Raw genomic sequence first — 22,058 nt, forward strand, 5'->3', positions numbered from 1 at the left:
TATTATATGTTATCAGTATGAGAACTCAGTCAATGCATTACACTGTTATCATCCCATATTGCAATAATTACAAATGAAAAAGTAATTATCATGATATCTCCATGAATGTTAGACTTATGTGAGGACCATTATTCACACAATACCTATCATAATACCTCTTTAAACTCCTTCAGTGTCAGCACTCTTAACTAACTCTGGCAATCCATTCCACTCACTCATCACTCTCCAAACAAAAAAGTTAGTCTTCACACCCTTACTAAATAACTTTCAGGGATGAACCCCAGTTCACTTCTTACTCGTCATATACTGAAAAATTTTTCAACAACCTTACAGGACCTTGTAAAAATAATCATAATTAAAATTCTGAATATTTTTACGTATTGTTTATGTTAGTATGTTTATTAGTTTTGTTTTCATAACACGCATTGTCGGCACTTGCGATGTGCCCGTTATGGAAATTGTTTTGTTAAAAGTGATATGTAAAGCAGTTAAAAATTTAATGTACTTACCGGATTTGATTAGTTGTGTTACTTTATACAAATTTATTACGGTTTGAAATATTAAGTTTTGTGTTTTATGAGGACATTCTCTTGTTGCTAACAGAGACAACGTGTCAGCCATTATACAGTACTTAGTTTCTCGCTTGCCACGGAGTGTGCATGCTCGCTGAGAAGTTTGATGAGTGATTTACAGCTGACAAGAAAGCGTTCGGTATCTGGGTAACGGCTGTAAACAAGAGAGCGTTCAAAAGGAATTTAGAACACAGGCCGGCAGATATTTAGGTTCGGAGGAACTTAAGTTTTTTATGTGACAGTCGGAGGAAAATTAATAGTATATTCCGAAAAAGGAATCGTGAAACTATTAAGTTTCAAAGTGGAATAAGTATTGATGAATAAAAGGAAAATATTGCTATATGCGTTTTAAGCGGAATATTGGAGGAAACACTGATTGAAAGATTTATAGTAGATTCCAAAAAGGGAATCGTAGAACTAAGTTTTTTTTATTGGAAGAGTTAAGACTGTCAATAAACATTTAGTGAATAAAAGAAGAATTTGCTATTTATGTTCTAAAGGAATGTTCGAGAAAACTCTGATGAGGAAGTTTCATCTGTATTAAGGATGCCAGATCTGACTATTATTTCTACTGAAGAAAAGAGACAGAATTAAGTCAGGAAGAATTAATGTGTGTTACATAAGTGATGAGAAAGGATCCTGTAAAAAATGAAGAATAGAGTCATATATCTTCAGAAAAGGGCCTTGACAGAGAAAGAAACTGGCTATGAACATTTTGTGATTGTGAAAACAAAGTGTTTAGTCTAGTCTTAAGCGTAAGTTTAACTTTAAAAGGCCTTGGATCCAATTAATTTGTAGTTAGTTATGTAATATTTGTTTGAAGTGTATATATATTGTTTGTTTTATTAAATGTGTTTATTTTGTATTTGGTCTTGAGTCAGTGATTAATTGGATTCTGAAAGAAAGAGTTAAGATCATTGCACCAATTGGAGTGAACCCTTGTGCACATTATAAAATATAGGTACACTCGGAATAAAAAAATAATTGTTAGAAACAGAGATTATCTCTATGGTAGGATTAAATATTAAGATAAACATGAATATCCTCAATATAAAAATCCACCAATTATTAACAACCTCTTTAGTAACTTATAAGGTTCTATCAAGTAAACTTTGAAAACCCAAACACAACACCTTTAATCTATCCTCTTGGAAGTATTCCATAGATTTGTCACCATCTTGGTTACTTATTTCTGAATTCTCTCTGCCACCTCCTAATCCCAAGAAACCCAGGTGATCAAATCTGCACACAGTAATGCAGCTACATTATAGTCTTATAAAGAGGGTAATAACCTTCCCATCTCTACTTTTCAATGTGTTCAACACTGAAGTAATCTTTGGAGATATTTTGTCAATATGTGCTTTGAACTTCGACCCTGTCACCATCATCTCCAAATCCTTAGTCTCACTTTCCTAAAATCCAGTATCATCAATGTAATACACAGTGTTGTTAGATATTGAATGGAGAACTTCTTGACAAGTTATTCATTCAGGATCTAACATGTAAGCTTTACAAAATAAAGAAATTTGCATAATACCTGCTTACCAGCAGAAGGTGAGAAACACCTAAGTTGTTGTATGTGAAAGTGTACATCAGTATGTGTAATGCATTGGAATTATTTATTGTCAAACGAAAAGCTAAAATCAAGAATTATGTCAGATTAGCATTTCATGTAAAGGAATGATGGCTTAATTTATGTATTATTAAGCTATCAAAAAAATTGTAAGTCGCCAAGTAAGAAATGACTAATATGATCAATGGTCACGTCTAAGCCGCAAGTGCCTGTCGTAACGCCGAAGGCTGCAGCTTACGGGGAAGGCTGATGTAAGCTCCATTCCTCGAAAACAACACCTAATAGCAAGGAGGGAAAGCAAGGGATCAACCTAAGGGTGATGCAAGTTATGGATCGTGCAAAAAAACAATACAGAAAAAGAGGGCACTGAGAAAGAATATTTAAGGCAATACGCACCAAGCTCAAGGCCTTTTTTCTGTTTCTTCCAGGATTTTGGAGATCGAGGACTCTCAACGAGTGATCAGAGATAGGACAAGCCGAGGGTGCTATGTCGATAAACAGCTGGCCGTATTCATGACTTGTGTTGAGAGGTATTCTGCAGAGACCCGTACGAGAATCAACAGCTCATGTAGAATGGTGCCAAACACTGAACGACCCACCCGATCGAGTGGAGAAGGCTCGTAGTTCCAGCCATTTCCTGATTTGTGTCCGGTAGCAGAGAACGGAACAACTCAGTCACGAGACCTGACCCAGAACCAGCCAAGACGAAGGATGAACCAAGCAACATGTGGCAGCTAATAGACTTTCAGAGGGACTTGGTAAAGTAAAGATCCTTTTGTTTTATATCTTGAGATTGTTTGAAGGTAGAATTTGTGTCTTGATAAAAGCAAGACTGAGGACATTTTAGAGAACTTTGACAGGATAGAGTAATTAATACAGCCAATTCTATTAGACAAAGAATTGTATAGGATAAATCTCTAACTTGTATATGATTGAAGTAGTGAAAACCCTTTGTTAATTAAGTAAATTTAACTAAGAGAGAAATGAGTTGTGAAATATCTATTTAAAGTAAATGTGAATGAAGGAATTCGACTTGAACGTGACACTATTTAATTATTCATTTGTATTACATGATTTTGCATATCAGTTTATGTAAGAAGGTTAGATTAGTATTGAACAGTTTGTATAGCTTAGCATAAGACATTCACTTAGCTAGCAATTCAGAAGTTTTGATAACTTAATACAAGATTTAATATACTTGTCTTTTAGCATTAATAAACATGTTTTGTTACTTGAACCTGAGTCTTGCCTGAATTCGAGGTGTCAAACTGCCACTTGTGAAAATAGAACCAAATAGCAGGAAGGAGTTTAGATACTTATATAATTGCGATTAGATCTTAGGTCAAGACTACAAGGTACCGAGATCTATATACTCGCGTGTGAATTCTAGATTAACATATATGTCTAAAACCTGTTTAATGCATATGCCTAAATAGTTCCCTGAGCTTGAATTATATTCTTGTTATAGGAAGCTGGCTGGTGCAGTTTAAATATAAATTTGCCAGTTTCTGAAGAGGAAATATCCCTAGGAGCCAAACCAGGTTATATATTAAGGAGAAAGATATAAAATTAAGGTAGAAGGAATGAAGGTATTAAGATAGAGAGAACTAGATCAAAATTGGATCATACTTAAATACATACTCTAATAAGGAAACTAAAATACAGAGACATAACAGTATATATACATTTGCACAATTTGGGATAAAAGTCCCAAAGTGCACAAGTTTACATTTTGTCACATTAAACTGACAACCGTTATTAACTGGAAGGATATATGCCCTTGAGAGCATGTGTCCTTCCAACTGAACTACTGAGTTTATTGTGAAGAGAAATAGTAACATAAGGAATGTTTACTTGTGTGTCATATCATGCATCATGCCTGTGGTTTCACGAATGTGATAGTGCAGCTCTTTCTCTTGCTGATGCTATTCTTCAAATCAACCTCACTGCCAATCTATGCTGTATTAAGATGCAGTAAATGGTAATTAAGTCCATAAGATCACTGAAGGACATTTACACCCTGTAGACCTACAGGAAGAGCTTTAAAGTATTGGAAGTTTTTTACCACTTGGTTAGACTATAATAAATTTAGTTTAATCCTTTATCCAAATGTAAGCAAACAAAGTTTGCACCTGAAGTATCTTCAGGATTGAGGCAACTCGTGGTAAAGGTGGAGCTCTGTTCACTAGTCTTAGTATCTCCCATAATGCAAAGCACATCTCCTTGTAGACATGTATAGTGCTATGCATTAAGGGAAGGGCCACTACCCAGACTGGTTTTGAACTTCATTGAGGTCTCATCAGTGGGAGCCAGACCCAGAGATGGTGATACTAAAGTGGAAGTAATGGAGAAGTCATATTTACCTATACAAGTTGCCAAAAGGTGTCGCACCTTATTATTAAATTACTCTGGATTTAGAGAAAGATGTTGGAAGTTTTTTCACTTGGTTAGACTATAAATTATATATTTAATTTAATCCTTTATCCAAGTGTAAGCAAACAAAGTATGTGCCTGAAGTATCTTCAGGACTGGGGCAACTCATGGTAAAGGTGGTATAAAGGTGAGCTTTAAAGTATCTCTGATATAACTTGCTGATGAGTAATAAAATGTGCTACACGAAACCACCAGGTGTTAATGCAAAAGGTCCTGTACCCACCTCCCAAGAAGAGTATAAAATAAACTGAACACAGATACACCTTTCACTCTTCATAATTAATTACCATTATGATTTAATTTTAAGGTCATATATACTCAAAAAAGCCTCACCTTTTCATCTTCTTGCTGTTATATTTCACTTGTAAAGCCATGTTAATGAGGTAATCAGGATCAATTTCACATTTCACAGGCATTTCTTTTTGGAAGTACTAACAATAAAAATTATATCAGTACAATTATATTATATATTGCATTTCAAAGTAAAAATAAAGATGAAAGCGATTTAAGAGAACCATAAAAAAGGTGCATTACAAACCTGAGCCTGGGTGTCCTACTAATCCCAACCTATCTATAACAGTGTAATTGTACAGAATACTACTGTATTGTTGATATTAACTAATTAATTACATAAAACCATAATTTTTTTTTATTTTATGCTGATCCCATACACAAAATTAGTTGGTCAAACTATAGCAAGAGCACCATGGAATGGGCAGAGAGAGCCAAGAAAGAAGGAATTTGTTCACATCTGATTAAAAGACCCGTGTATTGTATTCCTTGGGGAAACAGATAAGAGGGGGGGGGGAGGTTGTTGCTGAGAACAGCAGCAGAATAAAGAGGAAGAGAAATTTGTTCTGCGAGTTTGGAGTTGAATTGTGAAAGAGTGTTTGGGTGGTTGCTACAAGCATTATTTCAATAGTTTTAGTACAGTGGGAAATTACAGATGCTAGTGTAAAATCTCTCATGATGTGCAACTATGTAACATCATGTTGCTTTTACATATTTTTCTAAGGTGATTGCACTTAAAGAAATGTCAAATTTTGTCTGTAATAATCTTGTATTTGTAATAAATTAACCATGAGCTTTTGTTAAAGTAATGCAGCACATGACATCATGTAGTGCTGTTAACTCATGTCTAATTAGCAAGACTAATTCTGAGAATAGTGAAGAATTCTAAGCATTGCCATATATGGTAATTTCAAAAGACGTGCAAAGTATGACACGTTCGAATGCCAATACATGTCCATATATGGAAGTTTCAAGAGACGTGTGCATGTATACAATGGAATTCTGGGCCTATATAAGGCAAGTCATAGAGAAGGACTTTGTCTTAGGGTTTTCACCTTCTCTTACCTGGGTCTGCCACCACGTGAAGTCTGTTGTCAATAATCGAAAAAGAAGCATCACAAGTCGCAAGAGTCCTAAAGTGCATAGAATAATCGAAGACTCAGACAAAGAAGAAATTTGGTGGGAAATCAAGAATGAGCCATAAGAAGGAAAGAAGGACAAAAGGGAGCACGTTCATGTGAACAAAAATTCATGCAAAGGGCAGTGCTGAACGAGAATTGTAAGTACTTATGTATGTGATAATTCGAAGAATGCCTTTTTGTAATCTATGAAGCAGAGGTATACATCTTTTTGTTTTTCTAGATATTTTTCTATGATGGTTCTGACATTGAAAATACCTTCTCTTGTACCTATATTTTCCTTGAAGCCACTTTGTGTATTATTTATTTCTATGCTTATTTTTCTTTTATTTCTTTCAAGAATAACTTATAGGAGGACTTTTGATACTTGATTGATGAGGCTGATTGTCCTGAACTCTTCACATCTTGTAGCTTTTGTTTTTTTGGGAATTGGAACGAAAATTGAGTGATTAATATCTTTGGGTAGAAATCCAGTCTCGTATATTTTATTGCATAATTTTGTTAGAAATTTCAGTCCTCCTTCATCGAGAGCCCTCAACCATTCCACCAAGATGTTATCTATTCCTGCAGCTTTATGTGGTTTTAGTTTTCTGACGGCATTTTCAACTTCACAGAGTAAAATGGATGGTCCTTCTAAATCAGTCTGTTCAGGAATATCATTTCTTTGTTGTTCATATAATTTCCTTGTGTATTCAATCCATCTTTCCATTTCTTTTTTATCCATTAGAATATGGTCTCGAGTCTAATGACACTTACATGGTTTGCTGTATTTGTCCTGTTTGTCATTTCTCTGATCTTTTCATGCATTTCTCTGCTTCTTTGTTTTCTATCAAGGTTTTCTATATCTATAGATTTATATTTAATCCATTCCTCTTTGGCTTTCCTGCATTCTTTTTTTTTATTTCTTTATTCATGCTTTTATATTCAGGTTTGTTCTTTAACTTTTTTTCTTTGTTCCATCAACATCAATATTTTTTCATTCATCCAAGGTTTATTCCTTTTCCTTTTTAATTGTGGGAGTGTATTTTTGGCTGCTTCATTGATGCTATTCTTGAATGTTTGCCAGTTCATGTTAATTTCATCAACTGGCGTTCTATTTTCTGTGAGTTGTGGTGTCAGACTTGTTAAGGGATTTTGTGAATTCTTTTATAAAGCAGTCATTAACTTCTTGGTTATTAAGTGAGTCTGAATTATAAGTTTCTCTTATGAATGGTTGGCTTGGCATCTTAAGTTTTATTTTGATTTTTGTAATCACTAGGTTGTGGTCCGATCCTACGTCTGCTCCAGGATATGTTTTTGTTTGTGTTATTGCATTTCGGAATCTTTTGCTTATTATTATATAGTCAATTTGGTTTCTATAGATGTCCCCAGGGCTTGTCCAGGTATATAGTCTTCTGGGAGGATGTTTAAACAGTGTGTTGGCAATTATTAGGCTATTGGTTTTTTTTTTTTTTATTAAACTTACATTTGGTTTAAAATCACTTTCCTAGAGGAAAACTTTAAGCAAGATAAGACAAACTGGTGATCACTTCCTATTTCAAAATCTTTTGTACTTCTATGTCCTGAACTAAAAGGAAGATATTATCAATAATATCATAGTTACTGAGACTCTTTATTTCTTGTATCTTCTCTCTATATGCAATTTTGCACATCTTTATGTTAGTAGATGGTGTTGGTAATGACTCATTCATGTCCTAAACAAAAATTGAGCAGATACTTACCATTACTAGCTTTGCAATTATGCAGACATGAATAGAGATTTGCAGTCACCAACTAGGCTGCAAACTACAGAGCTGAATATACAAAAAAGCCTAAGTAATGTACTAATTATATGAAGAACCAAAGGCTTCAATTTGGCGACGTGAAATTATTAAAGTTAAGGGATATTATATCCCATGTTGTTTCATAGCAGAATAAGAAACTCAGAGTTTCATGCCGAATATAGAAACTATATAAAGTTCGGCGAGTCCAAGCATAAGCAAATACCTAGATAGTCCATATGGTAGTGCAACATGGGGCAACTCATAGTAAAGGTGAAGCAAGCTCTGATCACTGTTCTTTTTATTTACTCATAATGTGAAACCCAGCTCCTAGGAGCTGGGTTACTGTTCTACATTATGAGAGAAGGTCACTACCCAGACCAGTCTCAACCTTTATTGAGGTCTCATGAGACCTCAATATATTCGGCATGAAACAATATGGGATGTAATATCCCTTAACTTAAATAATTTCACGTCACCGAATTGAAGCCTTTGGCTCTTCATATAATTAGTAATTTATTAGGACACCTTCTTGGCAATTCTTATAGTAGGGTATGTAAGTTCTGTGCGCTACAACTTGGTATTAATGTTACACAGTCACGTGTGCTCAATGATTACCTGGTAGACAGTTTTGATTGATTGAGTTAGTGATTTACTGATATTCTGATGAAAATAGTGTATATTCGTGTCTCATGATTACGAATTATTCTCAAAGTATTGGAACCTTACTACAAAAAGGACTACAGGAGCATTTCTGAGTGCCAGAACTCAGAAAAACTTACTAAGTAGCAGCCATTTCTCTATTTAACTTAGAAATACCAAGACCATGGAAAAGCCCCTAACATTTGAAGATGTTTACAGGGAGTTCCTAAGATCAGGAAAACTCTTAAATGATAACTGGCCAGGGAAGGTAAAACTGTACGACACATTCCTCCCCCCCCCCCCGCAGCAGTCACAGATGACATCATGGATGACCAAAACAATGAAGACGACACACACCCTCAACAAGACTTAGCACAGTCAGAAGAACAAGCAACACATAGCAATGCCTATCTAACAGCAGAATCGCACACAGACTTCCAGAAAGTACAAAACAAAAGAAAAATATCTAACACGACAGAAATACCCAAAATAAGAGAAACAAAAACAGAAAAGGAAAGAATACCCTCAGTCATCCTAAGGGCCAAGGAACACTGGACATCGATTGCCACCGCTCTGAAAACAACAAGAATCACCTTCACGAAAGCAACAAACACGGAAGAAGGAATATGCATTCAACCTAAGACATCGACAGACTACAGAAACATAACAAAATTCTTGGATAACAACAACCTACTGTATCACACATTCCAACTCAACAGTGACAAACATCTGAAAGTAGTACTAAGAAGAATCACAGAAACAATATCAATAGAAGTCACCACAGACCTACATAACAAAGGATTTAACCCCATTAAAGTAAGCCGAATGCACAGAGCAGACAAAACTCCCTACTCCTTGATTCTGATCGAAATCTCAAAAGACCAGAAAGATATATATATGACCTCCAAACCATTTGCGACCTAATTATAAAAGTTGAATCTCTGAGACACAAATCCACAACAACACAATGTCACAGATGTCAGAAGTTCGATCATGCACAGCTACGCTGCAAAGCAAAATTCCGATGAGTGAAATGCAGAGGAAAACACGCCACACTAGAATGCAACAAACCACACCCAGCCAGCGAAATGTGCTAACTGCGGAGGCCCACACCCCGTCAACTACAGAGGGTGTACAGCACATCCCCAAAAACCGGAAGATACAACCCCAAAGCAGCAAGCCCATACAAGAAAGCAGACCCACCCAACAAATCACAGCTTCCACAACAAATGGAAGCACATATGCAGAAGTTGCAAGACCAACCCAACAACAAGATTCCAAACCCAAAACAAACCACCCACAGCAAACCACCAAGACCAATCTCCTCAACATAACAAGCTGCATAGGAGAGATGCAGCTTGTTATTGATGCAGTTTGTCGGAATACACAGATTTTATTCTCTGCAATCCTTAATGGATAAAAGCAAAATAAAACCCAACTCTCTACAGATCATCAGCTGGAATGCAAATAGACTACCCAACAAAGCAATAGAACTACAGGAATTCGTGGCAGAAACCCAAGGAGACATCATGTTAGTAAATGAAACACACTTGCATCCATCTGACAAGACAAGAATCAACAACTACACCATGTACCGCACAGATAGAACCTATGCAAGGGGAGGAGGAACTGCCATCTTCATTAAAAGAAGTATAAAACACAACACAATCACCACATCTCAAACAGGACACATGGAAACACCAGGAATTGAAATACACATGGAGAACACAAGCAGTATCATGGTATTTGCAGCCTACAACCCCCTAGATAAAAAACTCCTAGAATCAGATCTGGATGAAATGCTAAATGCAGGTAAAGCAGTAATCATAGCTGGAGATTTTAACCAAACATTCAGCCTGGAATAGTAGAAACTCAAATATCAATGGAAGAATACTCAACTCTTATACTACTTCACAAAACATGGCAATAATAGGATCCACAGAACCAACACACTATGGAGCAACCGGACATCCTGATGTACTTGATATAGCTATATTAAAAAACATAGCGCACAGCTATCAAATACATGCAGTCAACAAATTAAGTTCTGATCACAACCCCATCATATTGCAACTAGGCACCACACAAGATTTAACGGAAAATACCTCCATCTTTATAAACTGGAAACAACTTCCCTCAGCCTTACAGGAAATTCTTGGCTCAGTTCCACATATAATATCCACTGAAGACAGAAAAAGCATTAAAAACCTTTGAAAAGCAAATACTAACAGCAGTATCACAGGTAACACATACAACCAAATGCGCACCACCAAATAAATTCCCAGAGGACATAAAATGTCTTATCCGAGAGAAAAACAGGTTAAGAAGAAAATATCACAGAACACTGAATCCCGCAGATAAGCAGGCAATTAACAGAGCTACAAACCAGGTTCGGTATGCCCTAAAGGATCACCGTAAGAATCTGGAATAACAAAATACACCAATTAAACACAGAGGATCAATCATTGTGGAGAATGATGAGATCACTTCGTTCAAAACGTAACACGCTTCCCCCAATCCAAGGAGAATATAGAGTCGCCTACAGTGACGAGGAAAAGGTAGAAGCATTTGCAGACAGTTTAGAAAGACAATGCAGTCCCAATTATGCCAATGTGGATTTAAGCTTCATAAGAAAAATCCACACCCAAGTGCGTAAAATAACTCAAAACGCCTCACTCCAATCCAACAACAAATCCATGTCACCAACAGAAATACATGACATCATAAGAAAACTAAACAACAAAAAGGCGCGGGTCCAGATGGTATAAGGAAAAAGGTGCTCAAGCTACTCCCACGTAGAGGGGGGGGGTTATACATCTGGTAGCCATCACCAATGCCATCCTTCGGCTAAATTATTTCCCAGAGCGACGGAAGCTTGCAGATTTCTTCCTAATTCCAAAACCTGGGAAAAATGCACAATTCCCACAGAACTATCCGCCTGTCAGCCTTCTATCATGTGTAGGCAAGATAGCCGAATGTGCTATACTAGCGGATTCAAGAATATACAGATAACAACCAAGTCATACAAGACGAGCAATTCGGATTCAGAAAACAGCATTCTACGACCCTCCAAATTTACAGAATCATTGAATATATCATCCAAGGGTTATGAATGGCACCAACATTCTGGCTCAGTCTTCTTGGACATAACACAAGTATTTCATAAAATTTGGCATCATGGTCTAATTTTTAAGCTACACCAAGTAGGAATCCCAATACAACTGGTTCTACTTATCAAATCATATCTCAGTAACAGAAAATTTAAAATAAAACTGAATGGAATCAGATCCACAGAAAGGAGAGTCATGGCAGGAGTCCCACAAGGCTCTCTGCTATCTCCCCTACTCTTCTCCATATACATGGCAGATATCCCCAAGTTGTCCCCATCCATCAGTGCTCTCTATGCCGACAACACAATTATCATAGCCAGATCCCTTCCACATCTGGCCACAAACAAGCTACAGAGAGCAGCCAATGAATTAGAGGACTGGTACACCAAATGGCGCATTACCATCAATCCAGGAAAAAGCTCTGCAGTACTCTTCACCAGACGTAAAGCTGAACTGAACACAAGCATACAAATGTTTGGAAAAATCATCCCTTGGTACACTCTACCAAATATCTAGGAGTTCATCTTGATAAACACCTAAATTTCAAAACACACATAAATAGTATCTCCACCAAAGCAAGTCAGACAATAGCACAGCTATATCCACTTTTGAATAGGAAGAGCTTCCTAAAGATAAATAACAAAATCCTCCTCTATAAATCTGTAATAAGACCACAACTCGCTTACGCATCACCAACCTGGGGGACACACAGCTAAAAGCAACATCAACGGATTACAGACGATTCAGAACAAATGCCTAAGAATGGCATTTAATGCCCCTTGGTTCATGAGAAACCTCCAGTCACACCAGGAAGCCAACCTTCCAGATATCAAGACCTACATGACAGGCATTGCAGAAAAATTCTTCACAGACAATCACGCAAATCAGCAGGCAGCAGACTACAAACCCTCAGATCATTTCAAACATAAAAAACAAAAATCCTCCATCGCAAGATAAAGCTAATACAGTTTACAATGAGTGGGTAATTTACCCACAATAATCCTCTCATACACAAACTAAAATCAGATGAAGGGATAAAGAGTCAAGGATTCGGTCCATCTCCCAAAGAAGTTCCACGTTCCAACTTGGTATTAACTAGGTCTACCTAGTCACTGATGAGACCTCAATAAAGGTTGAAACCAGTCTGGGTAGCGACCTTCTCTGATAATGTAGAACAGTAATACAGCTCCTAGGAGCTGGGTTTCACATTATGAGTAAATACCAAGAACAGTGATCAGAGCTTGCTCCACCTTTACTATGAGTTGCCCCATGTTGCACTACCACATGGACTATCCAGGTATTTGCTTACGCTTGGACTCGCCGAACTTTATAGTTTCTATATTCGGCATGAAACTCTGAGTTTCTTATTCGGCTATGAAACAATATGGGATGTAATATCCCTTAACTTAACTAAGTAACTTGTGTCTGTACACAAATGCAAGGAGTACCAGGAAGAGAGAGGTAAAGTTTATTGCCTTAGCTTCAGATTATAGGCATTAGTCAGATATGGTTCTCAGAGAGATATACTAACTGGCATCAAGCATAAAAGGTACAAAATGCAAATATATAGAGGTATAAAAGTTTCATACTGTTTACCATGCATAATTCAGAAGGGGTCAGGTCTGATTCTGACCATTGGAATACAGCTCTCATTGTACCCATTTATTAAAAAAAGGAATAAAAGAGAATATGAGAATTACAGAAGAATTTCCCTACTGATGAAGTAAGATTTATGCAAGCATACTAAAAAAAGGCTAAGAAATATTGTGCAGGGGAAACATGGAGAAGAATAAGCTGTTCAGGCCAAATAGAAGTTACCAGTATCAGATTTTCACTTGAAGATAAATAACTGAAAAGTCATGGGACTATAACAAAGATCCATATTTAGGTTTTGTAGATCTGGAAAAACATATGAAAAGGTGCCAAAGAGAAAACTTTTCAAAATGCTAGTTATATTGCATAAATGGGACATTATATCAAGCTTCAAGTCAACAGTTAGAATTGAAGGAGTTACATGAAGATGGTTTAAGATAAAATCAGATGTGAGACGTGTGTGCACACCATCTTCGTTCTTATTCATCACCTATGTGGATTCATTAAGGAAAGTGGCATTATATGTGATATTAAAAATGGAGATGTTAATGTCAGCGCTTTACTTTGTGCAGATATTGTTATATTTCTAAATAAATCCAGTACAAGTCTATAGATCCCATAACTGTTGTAACACATTTGGCATGAAAATTAACAATAAAAAGCCAGACTATGAAAATATGCAGGAATACTTGGAAACATCATCTGCAACTTGAATAATAACCCTACCAAGCAATATCAACTATTTAGGTACAATTTTTAGTGAAGATACCAAATTAGCATATGTTTGATGATAGGGAAAAAACTTCAGAGGAAGATGAAGATCTAGGAGGTGTGATGCAGTTAGAGATGCTTAGAAGAAAAGCTGCCTTAGAAGACCTGACAATATTAGAGTTCTTCCTGAACAATTCAGAAGAAAACTGTTTATAGGAAATTAATAATAATGTAAACTTTTTATATAGTACCGTCATAATAGGATGTACATCCATTGGAGATACATAACAGAAATTTGATGACACACTAATGACAATATTTATCCTTAAATGATTTAAGGGGAAACATCCAGTTTGCTGATGATGCTAAACTAGGATAGTAATAGTTAATGCTGATGTAGATGTCTTGAAGGATTATTTAACAGACTGACAGTATAGGCATAAGATAACGATTAAACTAATATGGCATTCATAGTGAAGAATTTATGGAGATAACACACGTGTTAGAATAATTACTTTATTTAACATTAGGAAAGTAACATTCAACGTTTCGACCCCTGTATTGAGGTCATCATCAGGGGAAAATACATATGTATAAGATACAAGCTACATGACACTGCACTATACAAAAGTAAGATGAATCTAAATGCTTGTTAATCATTTAACCTAGCCTGACCTCTTGTGGGGAAAAAAAAAATAAATGAATAAAATAAAATAAAGTAAAATAAAAAATATATAAAAATTTTTAATAAAATATAAACGGAACTAAATTAAACATTTCTAAAGTCCTCTCGTATTGAGATTTTCTTCTTTGGGCTTGTTCTTGTTGCTATACTGACTGCAGGTGGGTCCTCCACATCCTTGGAATGATTAATCCATCATTTTTGTTCAGGTTTGGATAATGTTTCATCATTTCACAAGATTCTTTGAATTTTCTTTCAAACCAGGTTTTGGTGTGGTGTAGGGACTTGATGCCTTTCCAGTCAATTCTGTGACATGTTTGGAGTGCATGGTCTAAACCTCTTTTACCATAATGGAGTATTTATGGTAAAACAAATATCTATGTTTATTTTATATATATATATATTTAAACATATGAACACAAATTTTGCTTACTTTTTGGAAAGTTTGTAGGTGGAGCTATTTATGCTTTCGACTATAGGATAAAGGGAGTATTGGGTTTTTTTTTATAAGAAACCTACACACACTGAAATGTTTCCAATGACACAGCATTGCCATAGAACTTGGCTATCTTTTCAACACTTTTTTACTAGAATTCCAATAAAACAGACAAAATACTGCAATGTATCCCATATCTGTCCTACACCTGACACAATATTACAACAAACCTATTCCTCTCATACATACATGATACATCTGAAAAAATAGCTAAAGCCCTTCATAAATATAACCTTCATGCTACTTTTAAACCAAGCATCCAGCTAACTAGCAACTTTCATCCATTCTCTGAAGGATCAGATTCATCCTTTTGAACATGCATGAAGGCTTCTTATAAATATAGCCTTCTTTGGAAAGACTAGTAGGTCTGTTAACATCTATCTTAAAGAACACGAAAATTACATTTTAGATTATCTGCATGACAAGTCATGACCAGCATACCATGCTCTGGATACTCCTTTACACATTATTAAATGGAAAAAGACAACTGTGCTGCATAGAAGTTGTTACAGCTCTGAGAGACCTGTATTTTATTTTATTTTATTTTATTTTCAGTTAACACATCAGCTATAAAACACTCTGCTAACCTCAATGATTGTGTATGACTACATTAATTTGTCTAAGACAGTGGTGGCCTGTACATAAGCACTGCAACACTGCAGCACCCCCAAGGAAAAAATATAAAAATTAAAATTTATTTGTGTTTCTAAATAATAACAATGCTTACAACAGTATATAAATGCAATACAACATGTTAAAGGTTACAGCTTATGTTTTGACATTGATTGAATAGTTAACAATTGGAATTGTTCGATTAACGCTTTAGATTATGAAACAAATGCACTGCGATCTAACGCTGATAGTTTGCACTTGTCATTGCATGGTTACATCATTCACAACTGTAACTGCTCAAACGGCAGTGTATTTTTAGTATGTTTAAGAGTCTTATTTCTGTGAGATATGAAACGTTTATTATTGGTGCATGTGCGTGGTGAACTATTGTTTGTAAATCTTATTTTATTTTGTTAAAATAACATATAATTATTTATTTATTATAGATACAAGGCTGAATTATGATGAGTGTCACTGTTGAAAATATGAAAAGAATAATATTTTTTCAATTATCGTTACATGAAACAAATGCACTGCGATCTAACGCCAATATGCATTTGCACTTGTCATTGCTATTGATGTTTGTTCGTGGTGAGGATGAAATATTTTTAATAAAGCAATTTTTAATATGTAAATTTATTTATTAATAAATTCATTACTGATTAGGAAAAAAAAGTTGTTTTTTTTGTATATGCAGCACCCCCCTTAAAATTTTTGCCGGTCGCCACTGGTCTAAGAACAACTGTCTCCTAAAATCTAAGAGACAGTTGTTCTACAAAAGACACTTGTCTTCTCTGAATTAACTTCATTTTTTTTTTATCCAGCCCCAGAAGGTACTAGTTCCTTTTCCATTGCAATTTGAATGGTTTCTGTAATGTAATTTGTGCCCTGAAGATGCCAGTTTGAAACCTAGCAAAATATTAGTAATTCAATAAATAATTTATTAAATTATCATGTTAAATATCTAATATTACACAAATTTTTCTACATAATATTCAATATTAAATACATTTTTCTAAAAAAAACATTTGGGTGTATTTCAATAGTTTAGACATTTAAGATTAAAAATTGACATTATGATACTTACTCGAAGTAAGCCTTCCATATCCAATTGTAAGAGATCTTCCTTGCATATCTGGAGAATTGCAAGCGATATCCTGAATATAATCTCCATTCCCTTCAAAAAAATAATAAGTACTAAGAAAGAGTACTTCACTAAGACATATGTCTGATATTCCAACATTCTGACAATTTCTATCTACCCAAAAGATAACAGATAGATACTGTTATGGTACATTTACCTAACAAACAGAATTGAAGTTTTTTTTTTGTGGATGGCAATTACAAAGGCTCAGCAGCATATATTTCTGTCAGTATATAGACATAAAAACTTCACCCATCAACATTATTATTATTATCAGAGACAAGACTAATCGCATAAGTTCCTTAATGCCAAACATGATACTAAACAGTAATTTTTTTGCATTATTATTATCATGCTCATCATATATCATTTAAAAGAAGGTTAAAATTTGCATTTTTCGCTAGTAAAATGATGTTTTGTACTAAGAAACTTATACATATGCCTGACAATTGACCATTAGTTAGAGCTTACATGACTATATAACCTTGCAGTGCAGTAACGAGGGCGTGGAGAAAGAGGCGTCTGCCACAGGCGCAACTAGGTTTGGGACACAAAATGTAAAAAATAAAAAGATATAAAAGTCTGCTATTTTATATTGTATTTTTATATTTCGGAAATACGCTGCTTTAGACACAAATTCTGCAACACACTGCAACTCATTTTGATGGGGTTAATAGTAAGTATTTAACATATTGCATTTAGTAAATAACTTGTTACATTTAAATTTTTCAACATTTTTGGGTTAGGGAAGCGCAAGTTAGACACTTGCATTGGGGGGATGCAAGTTAGACACTTGCCACAGGTGCTTCATACCCTTGTTACTGTACTGCAACTTTGGTAACATTACACTACTTAAAAGAAGCATATAATCCTAGGAGACTGTATGTGACCTCCATTCCAGTCACATCCGGTTGACAGCATAATCATGTTCCAACTGCACAATTCAAACTGCTTAAGTTAAAAAACTCAACAGTAAACTCACGGAAACATAGAAATAGTTTATCACAGATAACTAGCTATCATGAATTTCTTTCAGAAGAGCCACTGTGCCTATGAGGTTTTGGCTAGGATTTTGTTGCGGTTTATTACAAGTGAGCAAGTTTGTTACAATTATATTTGGTATAATGAGTCCAATGTATATGCCTTTCCTAAGTGCTTATGATTTATGGTCCCACTCAGCATGATTTTAAACTCAGATTCTTTTCTGAGATCAAGAAGTTCTGGAAATTATTTCAAATTATAGCCACATTCTGATTTAAGAAGTCTGATTTAATTAAACCTCTTAACACAGAATATTGTGGTTAGTACAGCTACATATTTCTTATAATGGTACTATGCAATTTAAGCTTATTCTTATTGATCCTGTTGTGAACTGTGCTATTTGTTTGAAATTATCATGTGATAATTTAAATTCTGTCACAGACGTGTCATAACTTTTAATTACTTATTCTCTGTATCAAATACAGTAGAACTCAGTTATAACGATCACGGTTACAGCAAATTCACGTTTATAACGAATAATTTTGAAGGTATATTTGAATTACATTTGATTTAATGCATGTATTTCATGTTTATTACAAATTTGTTTCATGGGAACAACGAACGAATAATACACGTTAGTCGTTCTTTTACTGACATTTCGTACGTATACATTTTCTGGTTGTGGAAAAATGTCAGGAGTCAAACGGAAAATTTTATCGGTTTCCGAAAAAGTAGAAATTATACGGGAGGTGGAAAGTGGCCAATCAAATCTGACAGTAGCAAAATATGGTTTCCCCATCTACAATATCAACAATTTGGAAGAATCACGAGTCGACTCTGAAAGCTTTTGAAAACAATTTATTGAAATGTAAAAAACTTAAAAAGTGTAATAAGAGTATTACACTTTTTAAGACGTTGATGAGGCACTTCTTTCGTGCTTTAAAGTGCAAAGAACCGCTGGCTTACCTATTAGCGGACCAATTTTGAAAGTTCAAGCTGAAAAATTTACTGTTCAACTTGGTTACAGCGATTTGAAATGCAACAATGGATGGATTGATCGCTTTAAGAACAAAAACAATATTGTCTACGCAAAAGTAAGTGGCAAGGCGTTGTCCATTGACAAAAATGTTTCTGACTGGATCAAGAATGTATGGCCGGACATCAAACGAAGGTTCGGATACAACAACATTTATAATGCAGACAAAGCAGGTTTTTTTTTATAATTTAATGCCCGATAAAACTTTTCAATTTAAAAAAGAAAAGTGCATTGGCAGAAAACTTATCAAAAATAGACTCGCAGTTTTAGGTTGTGTGAACATGACCAGTAGTGATAAAAGAAAGCTTCTTGTAATTGGAAAATTGGCAAAGCCTAGATGCTTTAAAAACAAACTTCCCGTTGATTATACAGCAAATAAGAAGGCCTGGATGACGTCTTCAATTTTCGAAAATGAAATTCGCAAGTGGGATAAAAATCTTCACAGTGAAAACCGGAAAATTTTGTTATTGATAGACAACTGTCCTGCCAATCCTGTAGTGGCTAATTTAACAAGCATAAAACTTGTTTTTTGACACCGAATGTGACATCTGTCTTGCAACCACTTGATCAAGGTGTAATTAGATGTTTTAAATCCAATTTTCGTCGTCTGTTAGTCTTGGAACTGATAGAACACAGAGAAAAATCCGCGGAAAATGCTTATGCTTACGACTCGAAGATCAGTGTACTTCATGCAATACGTTTAATGAGTGATGCTTGGAATTTGGTGTCATTGTCTACGATACAAAACTGTTTTAAGAAAGCCAGTCTTGCGGAATACGAGTGCGAATCTGAAGAAGATGAAGGGGATAACTTACCGTTATCAGCGTGGTTAAAAGCGCAAAACTTGAACAATTTTGAAACGTGCGCAGAGATTGATAATTTTATAGACATTGATAATGGCGTCGCAACTTCGGGTATACCGACAGACGCTGACATCTTAAAACAAATCTCTCATACACCAGAAGAAGATAATAGTAGTAGTGACTCCAAGGAAGAAAATAGCAATGATGAGAAAATCGTTACCTGGTGTGAAGCAGAAAGTGCTTTACATATTTTAACAAGATTTATGGAATTGCAATCTGTAAGTTCAAACGACACAATCAAGCATCTTAGTGGTACAAGGAACAATTTCAAACATATGAAATATGCATCTTGTGCAAAGCACACTTGATGATTTTTTATGTAAAAATGTGAAGTTTTAAAAATAAATTTTTGTTCTTTATATGTATGTATGTATGTATGCACATATGTATTTATGTTACCCAATATACTTATGCTGAGAAAAATCTGAAAACATTTTTAATTCGCTCAAATTATGATGACCTTCTTGGATATAACGAATAACGGTTATTACGAACAAAATATATGCGGTCCCATGGAATTCATTATAACCGAGTTCTACTATATTTGTGCAAAAAGAAATCTCTTAGAAAATTATTTTTCTCATTTTTAAATTATACAGGTTCTTATCCCTATATATATTTGGTTTCACTATAATATACCCCCCCCACACAAGATCGAGTTTTCAGAATAATCACTAAGATTTGTCTTTAAGCATTTTTTTTATTATTAATGTAACTATATGTGAATTTAATTTTAAAAAAATTCATGAAACTATACAAGAATGACCCTGTTGCTAACTCACACATTCATACTTAAAAATTAATGGGTCAACTCTTTTCTCAAATTGTCTAAGTGTTTCCCAAAGTTCAGCATGCATACCCCCAAGAATATGAAAAAACATCTATAGGAGATACTAAGCACTTTCATTTTTAATTTTGATTAATTTTTCCCCTTAGTATTGAAGATAAGTGCAGGTCCTCTGTTCTGGTATGAATTTTTCAAAATAACTAAAAAATCTAAAGTTTAAAACTGAATGCGTCTCTTAACATGGATTGACTGACCTTCATTACGGTCACATCTGGTTGATCACGTTCCAACTGCACAATTCAAACTGCTTAAATTAAAAAATTTTCAATCAAATCAATCAAACCACACAGCCTAAACTATCTCATCACAGGTGATGAACACACATGTTATACTCACAAAGTTGGATTTTCTATGCATGTAGATTGGAGGGGGAAAAAAAACCTCTTACCTCTTCCAAACAGAAATAAACTTCATTTGTTGCACTAAACTTCATTGTTGAAAATTTTAATTTAAGAATTTGTTTCTACTATATTGGATTCATATAACATGAAATATTTTAACTTCTAAATTGCCTTTTTCCAATGGGGTTGGGGGGGGGGGGATATGCTGGCATTAAAATTTTAAAAGGAGTATGTGACTACTGAAAGTTTAGGAAACACTGGTCTAGAAGGAAAAGTTTACAAATTCAGTTAATCAAAAACACAAAAGCGTCTACAGCCTAAGAATACTGATTAATCTTGTCTATGATTCCAAAATCACTTTCTGCTTTGAACAATCTAATTTAGTATAAATTTTCCAAGAAAACCAAAAAATAGCAGCATTTGGTTCATGTATATGGTTATAAGCAAAGAACAACAACAATCCATACTTGTAATTTACTGTAAAAACTTAGAATTATCAGGAGTAATGCTGATATTAATTCCTTATGGGAAGATTTGAAAAGACTATTAGCTTGAACAATGAGTGAGGGTTATATTTTTAATATTAAAAAAGGCAAGATGCTATAGATGCAGAGATATAAATAAGGCTATGTACTGTATTGGTTAAACTGTGCTTCAGGTTCAGGAAGTGGAGAGATTTGGGATCTTGGGATAAACAGACAATAAAATAAAGCTCTAAGAGCACACTGTAAGCATTGCAAAGACTGCACACTGTATTGCTGTTATGATAAGAAATACATTGACATGTAGGGATAAGGAGGTGGTGATGCCTCTAAAGCACTGGTAAAACCAATGAAAAGTTGCCTACTTTTCACTGTGATGTGGAAACACCAAAGAGAATCCAAAGACTAATGATCAAAGTGATATAGGGAATGTAGGTTACAATTTGGTGGATATGAGGAAAAGAAGAGATATGATAGAGAACTTCAACTTGGTTGAGGAATTTTACCAGATTAATACAGAAGGAATTATAAAAATAGTGAACAATAAGACATGAAATATGAGAGGTCATCCCTGAAAGTTGTATAAAGATGTAGTGAAGGAGAATGTAAGGAGTATATTTTTTACATGGAGAATTATTGATGAGTGGAATGCATTGCTGGAGTGAACAAGGAGTGCAAATCATTTCGAGATTTATTATGATAAATGTGTTGCTGGTTGAGTGGGACTCCCACAGTGAGTCTACTGACTCC

General features: G+C 34.9%; 1 protein-coding gene across 5 annotated transcripts in view; it reads right to left on the bottom strand.

Moving 5' to 3' along the window:
* LOC150110675 (ecotropic viral integration site 5 ortholog-like) overlaps positions 1–22,058 on the bottom strand; it is a 283,516-nt gene that overhangs the window by 103,558 nt on the left and 157,900 nt on the right. For all 5 annotated transcript variants that reach the window (XM_090400284.1, XM_090400267.1, XM_090400257.1 and 2 more), the window contains exons 7-8: positions 16,702–16,791; positions 4,912–5,009 (exon numbers count right to left, since the gene is read on the bottom strand). In XM_090400284.1, the coding sequence (XP_090256410.1) occupies positions 4,912–5,009; positions 16,702–16,791 (188 nt within the window). The remainder of the gene's footprint in view (positions 1–4,911; positions 5,010–16,701; positions 16,792–22,058) is intronic.

This window comes from Typopeltis vanoorti, chromosome 1 (genome assembly GCF_054136105.1).
Source record: "Typopeltis vanoorti isolate ZY-2024b chromosome 1, IOZ_Tvanoo_1.0, whole genome shotgun sequence".
Lineage (NCBI taxonomy): Eukaryota > Metazoa > Arthropoda > Arachnida > Uropygi > Thelyphonidae > Typopeltis > Typopeltis vanoorti.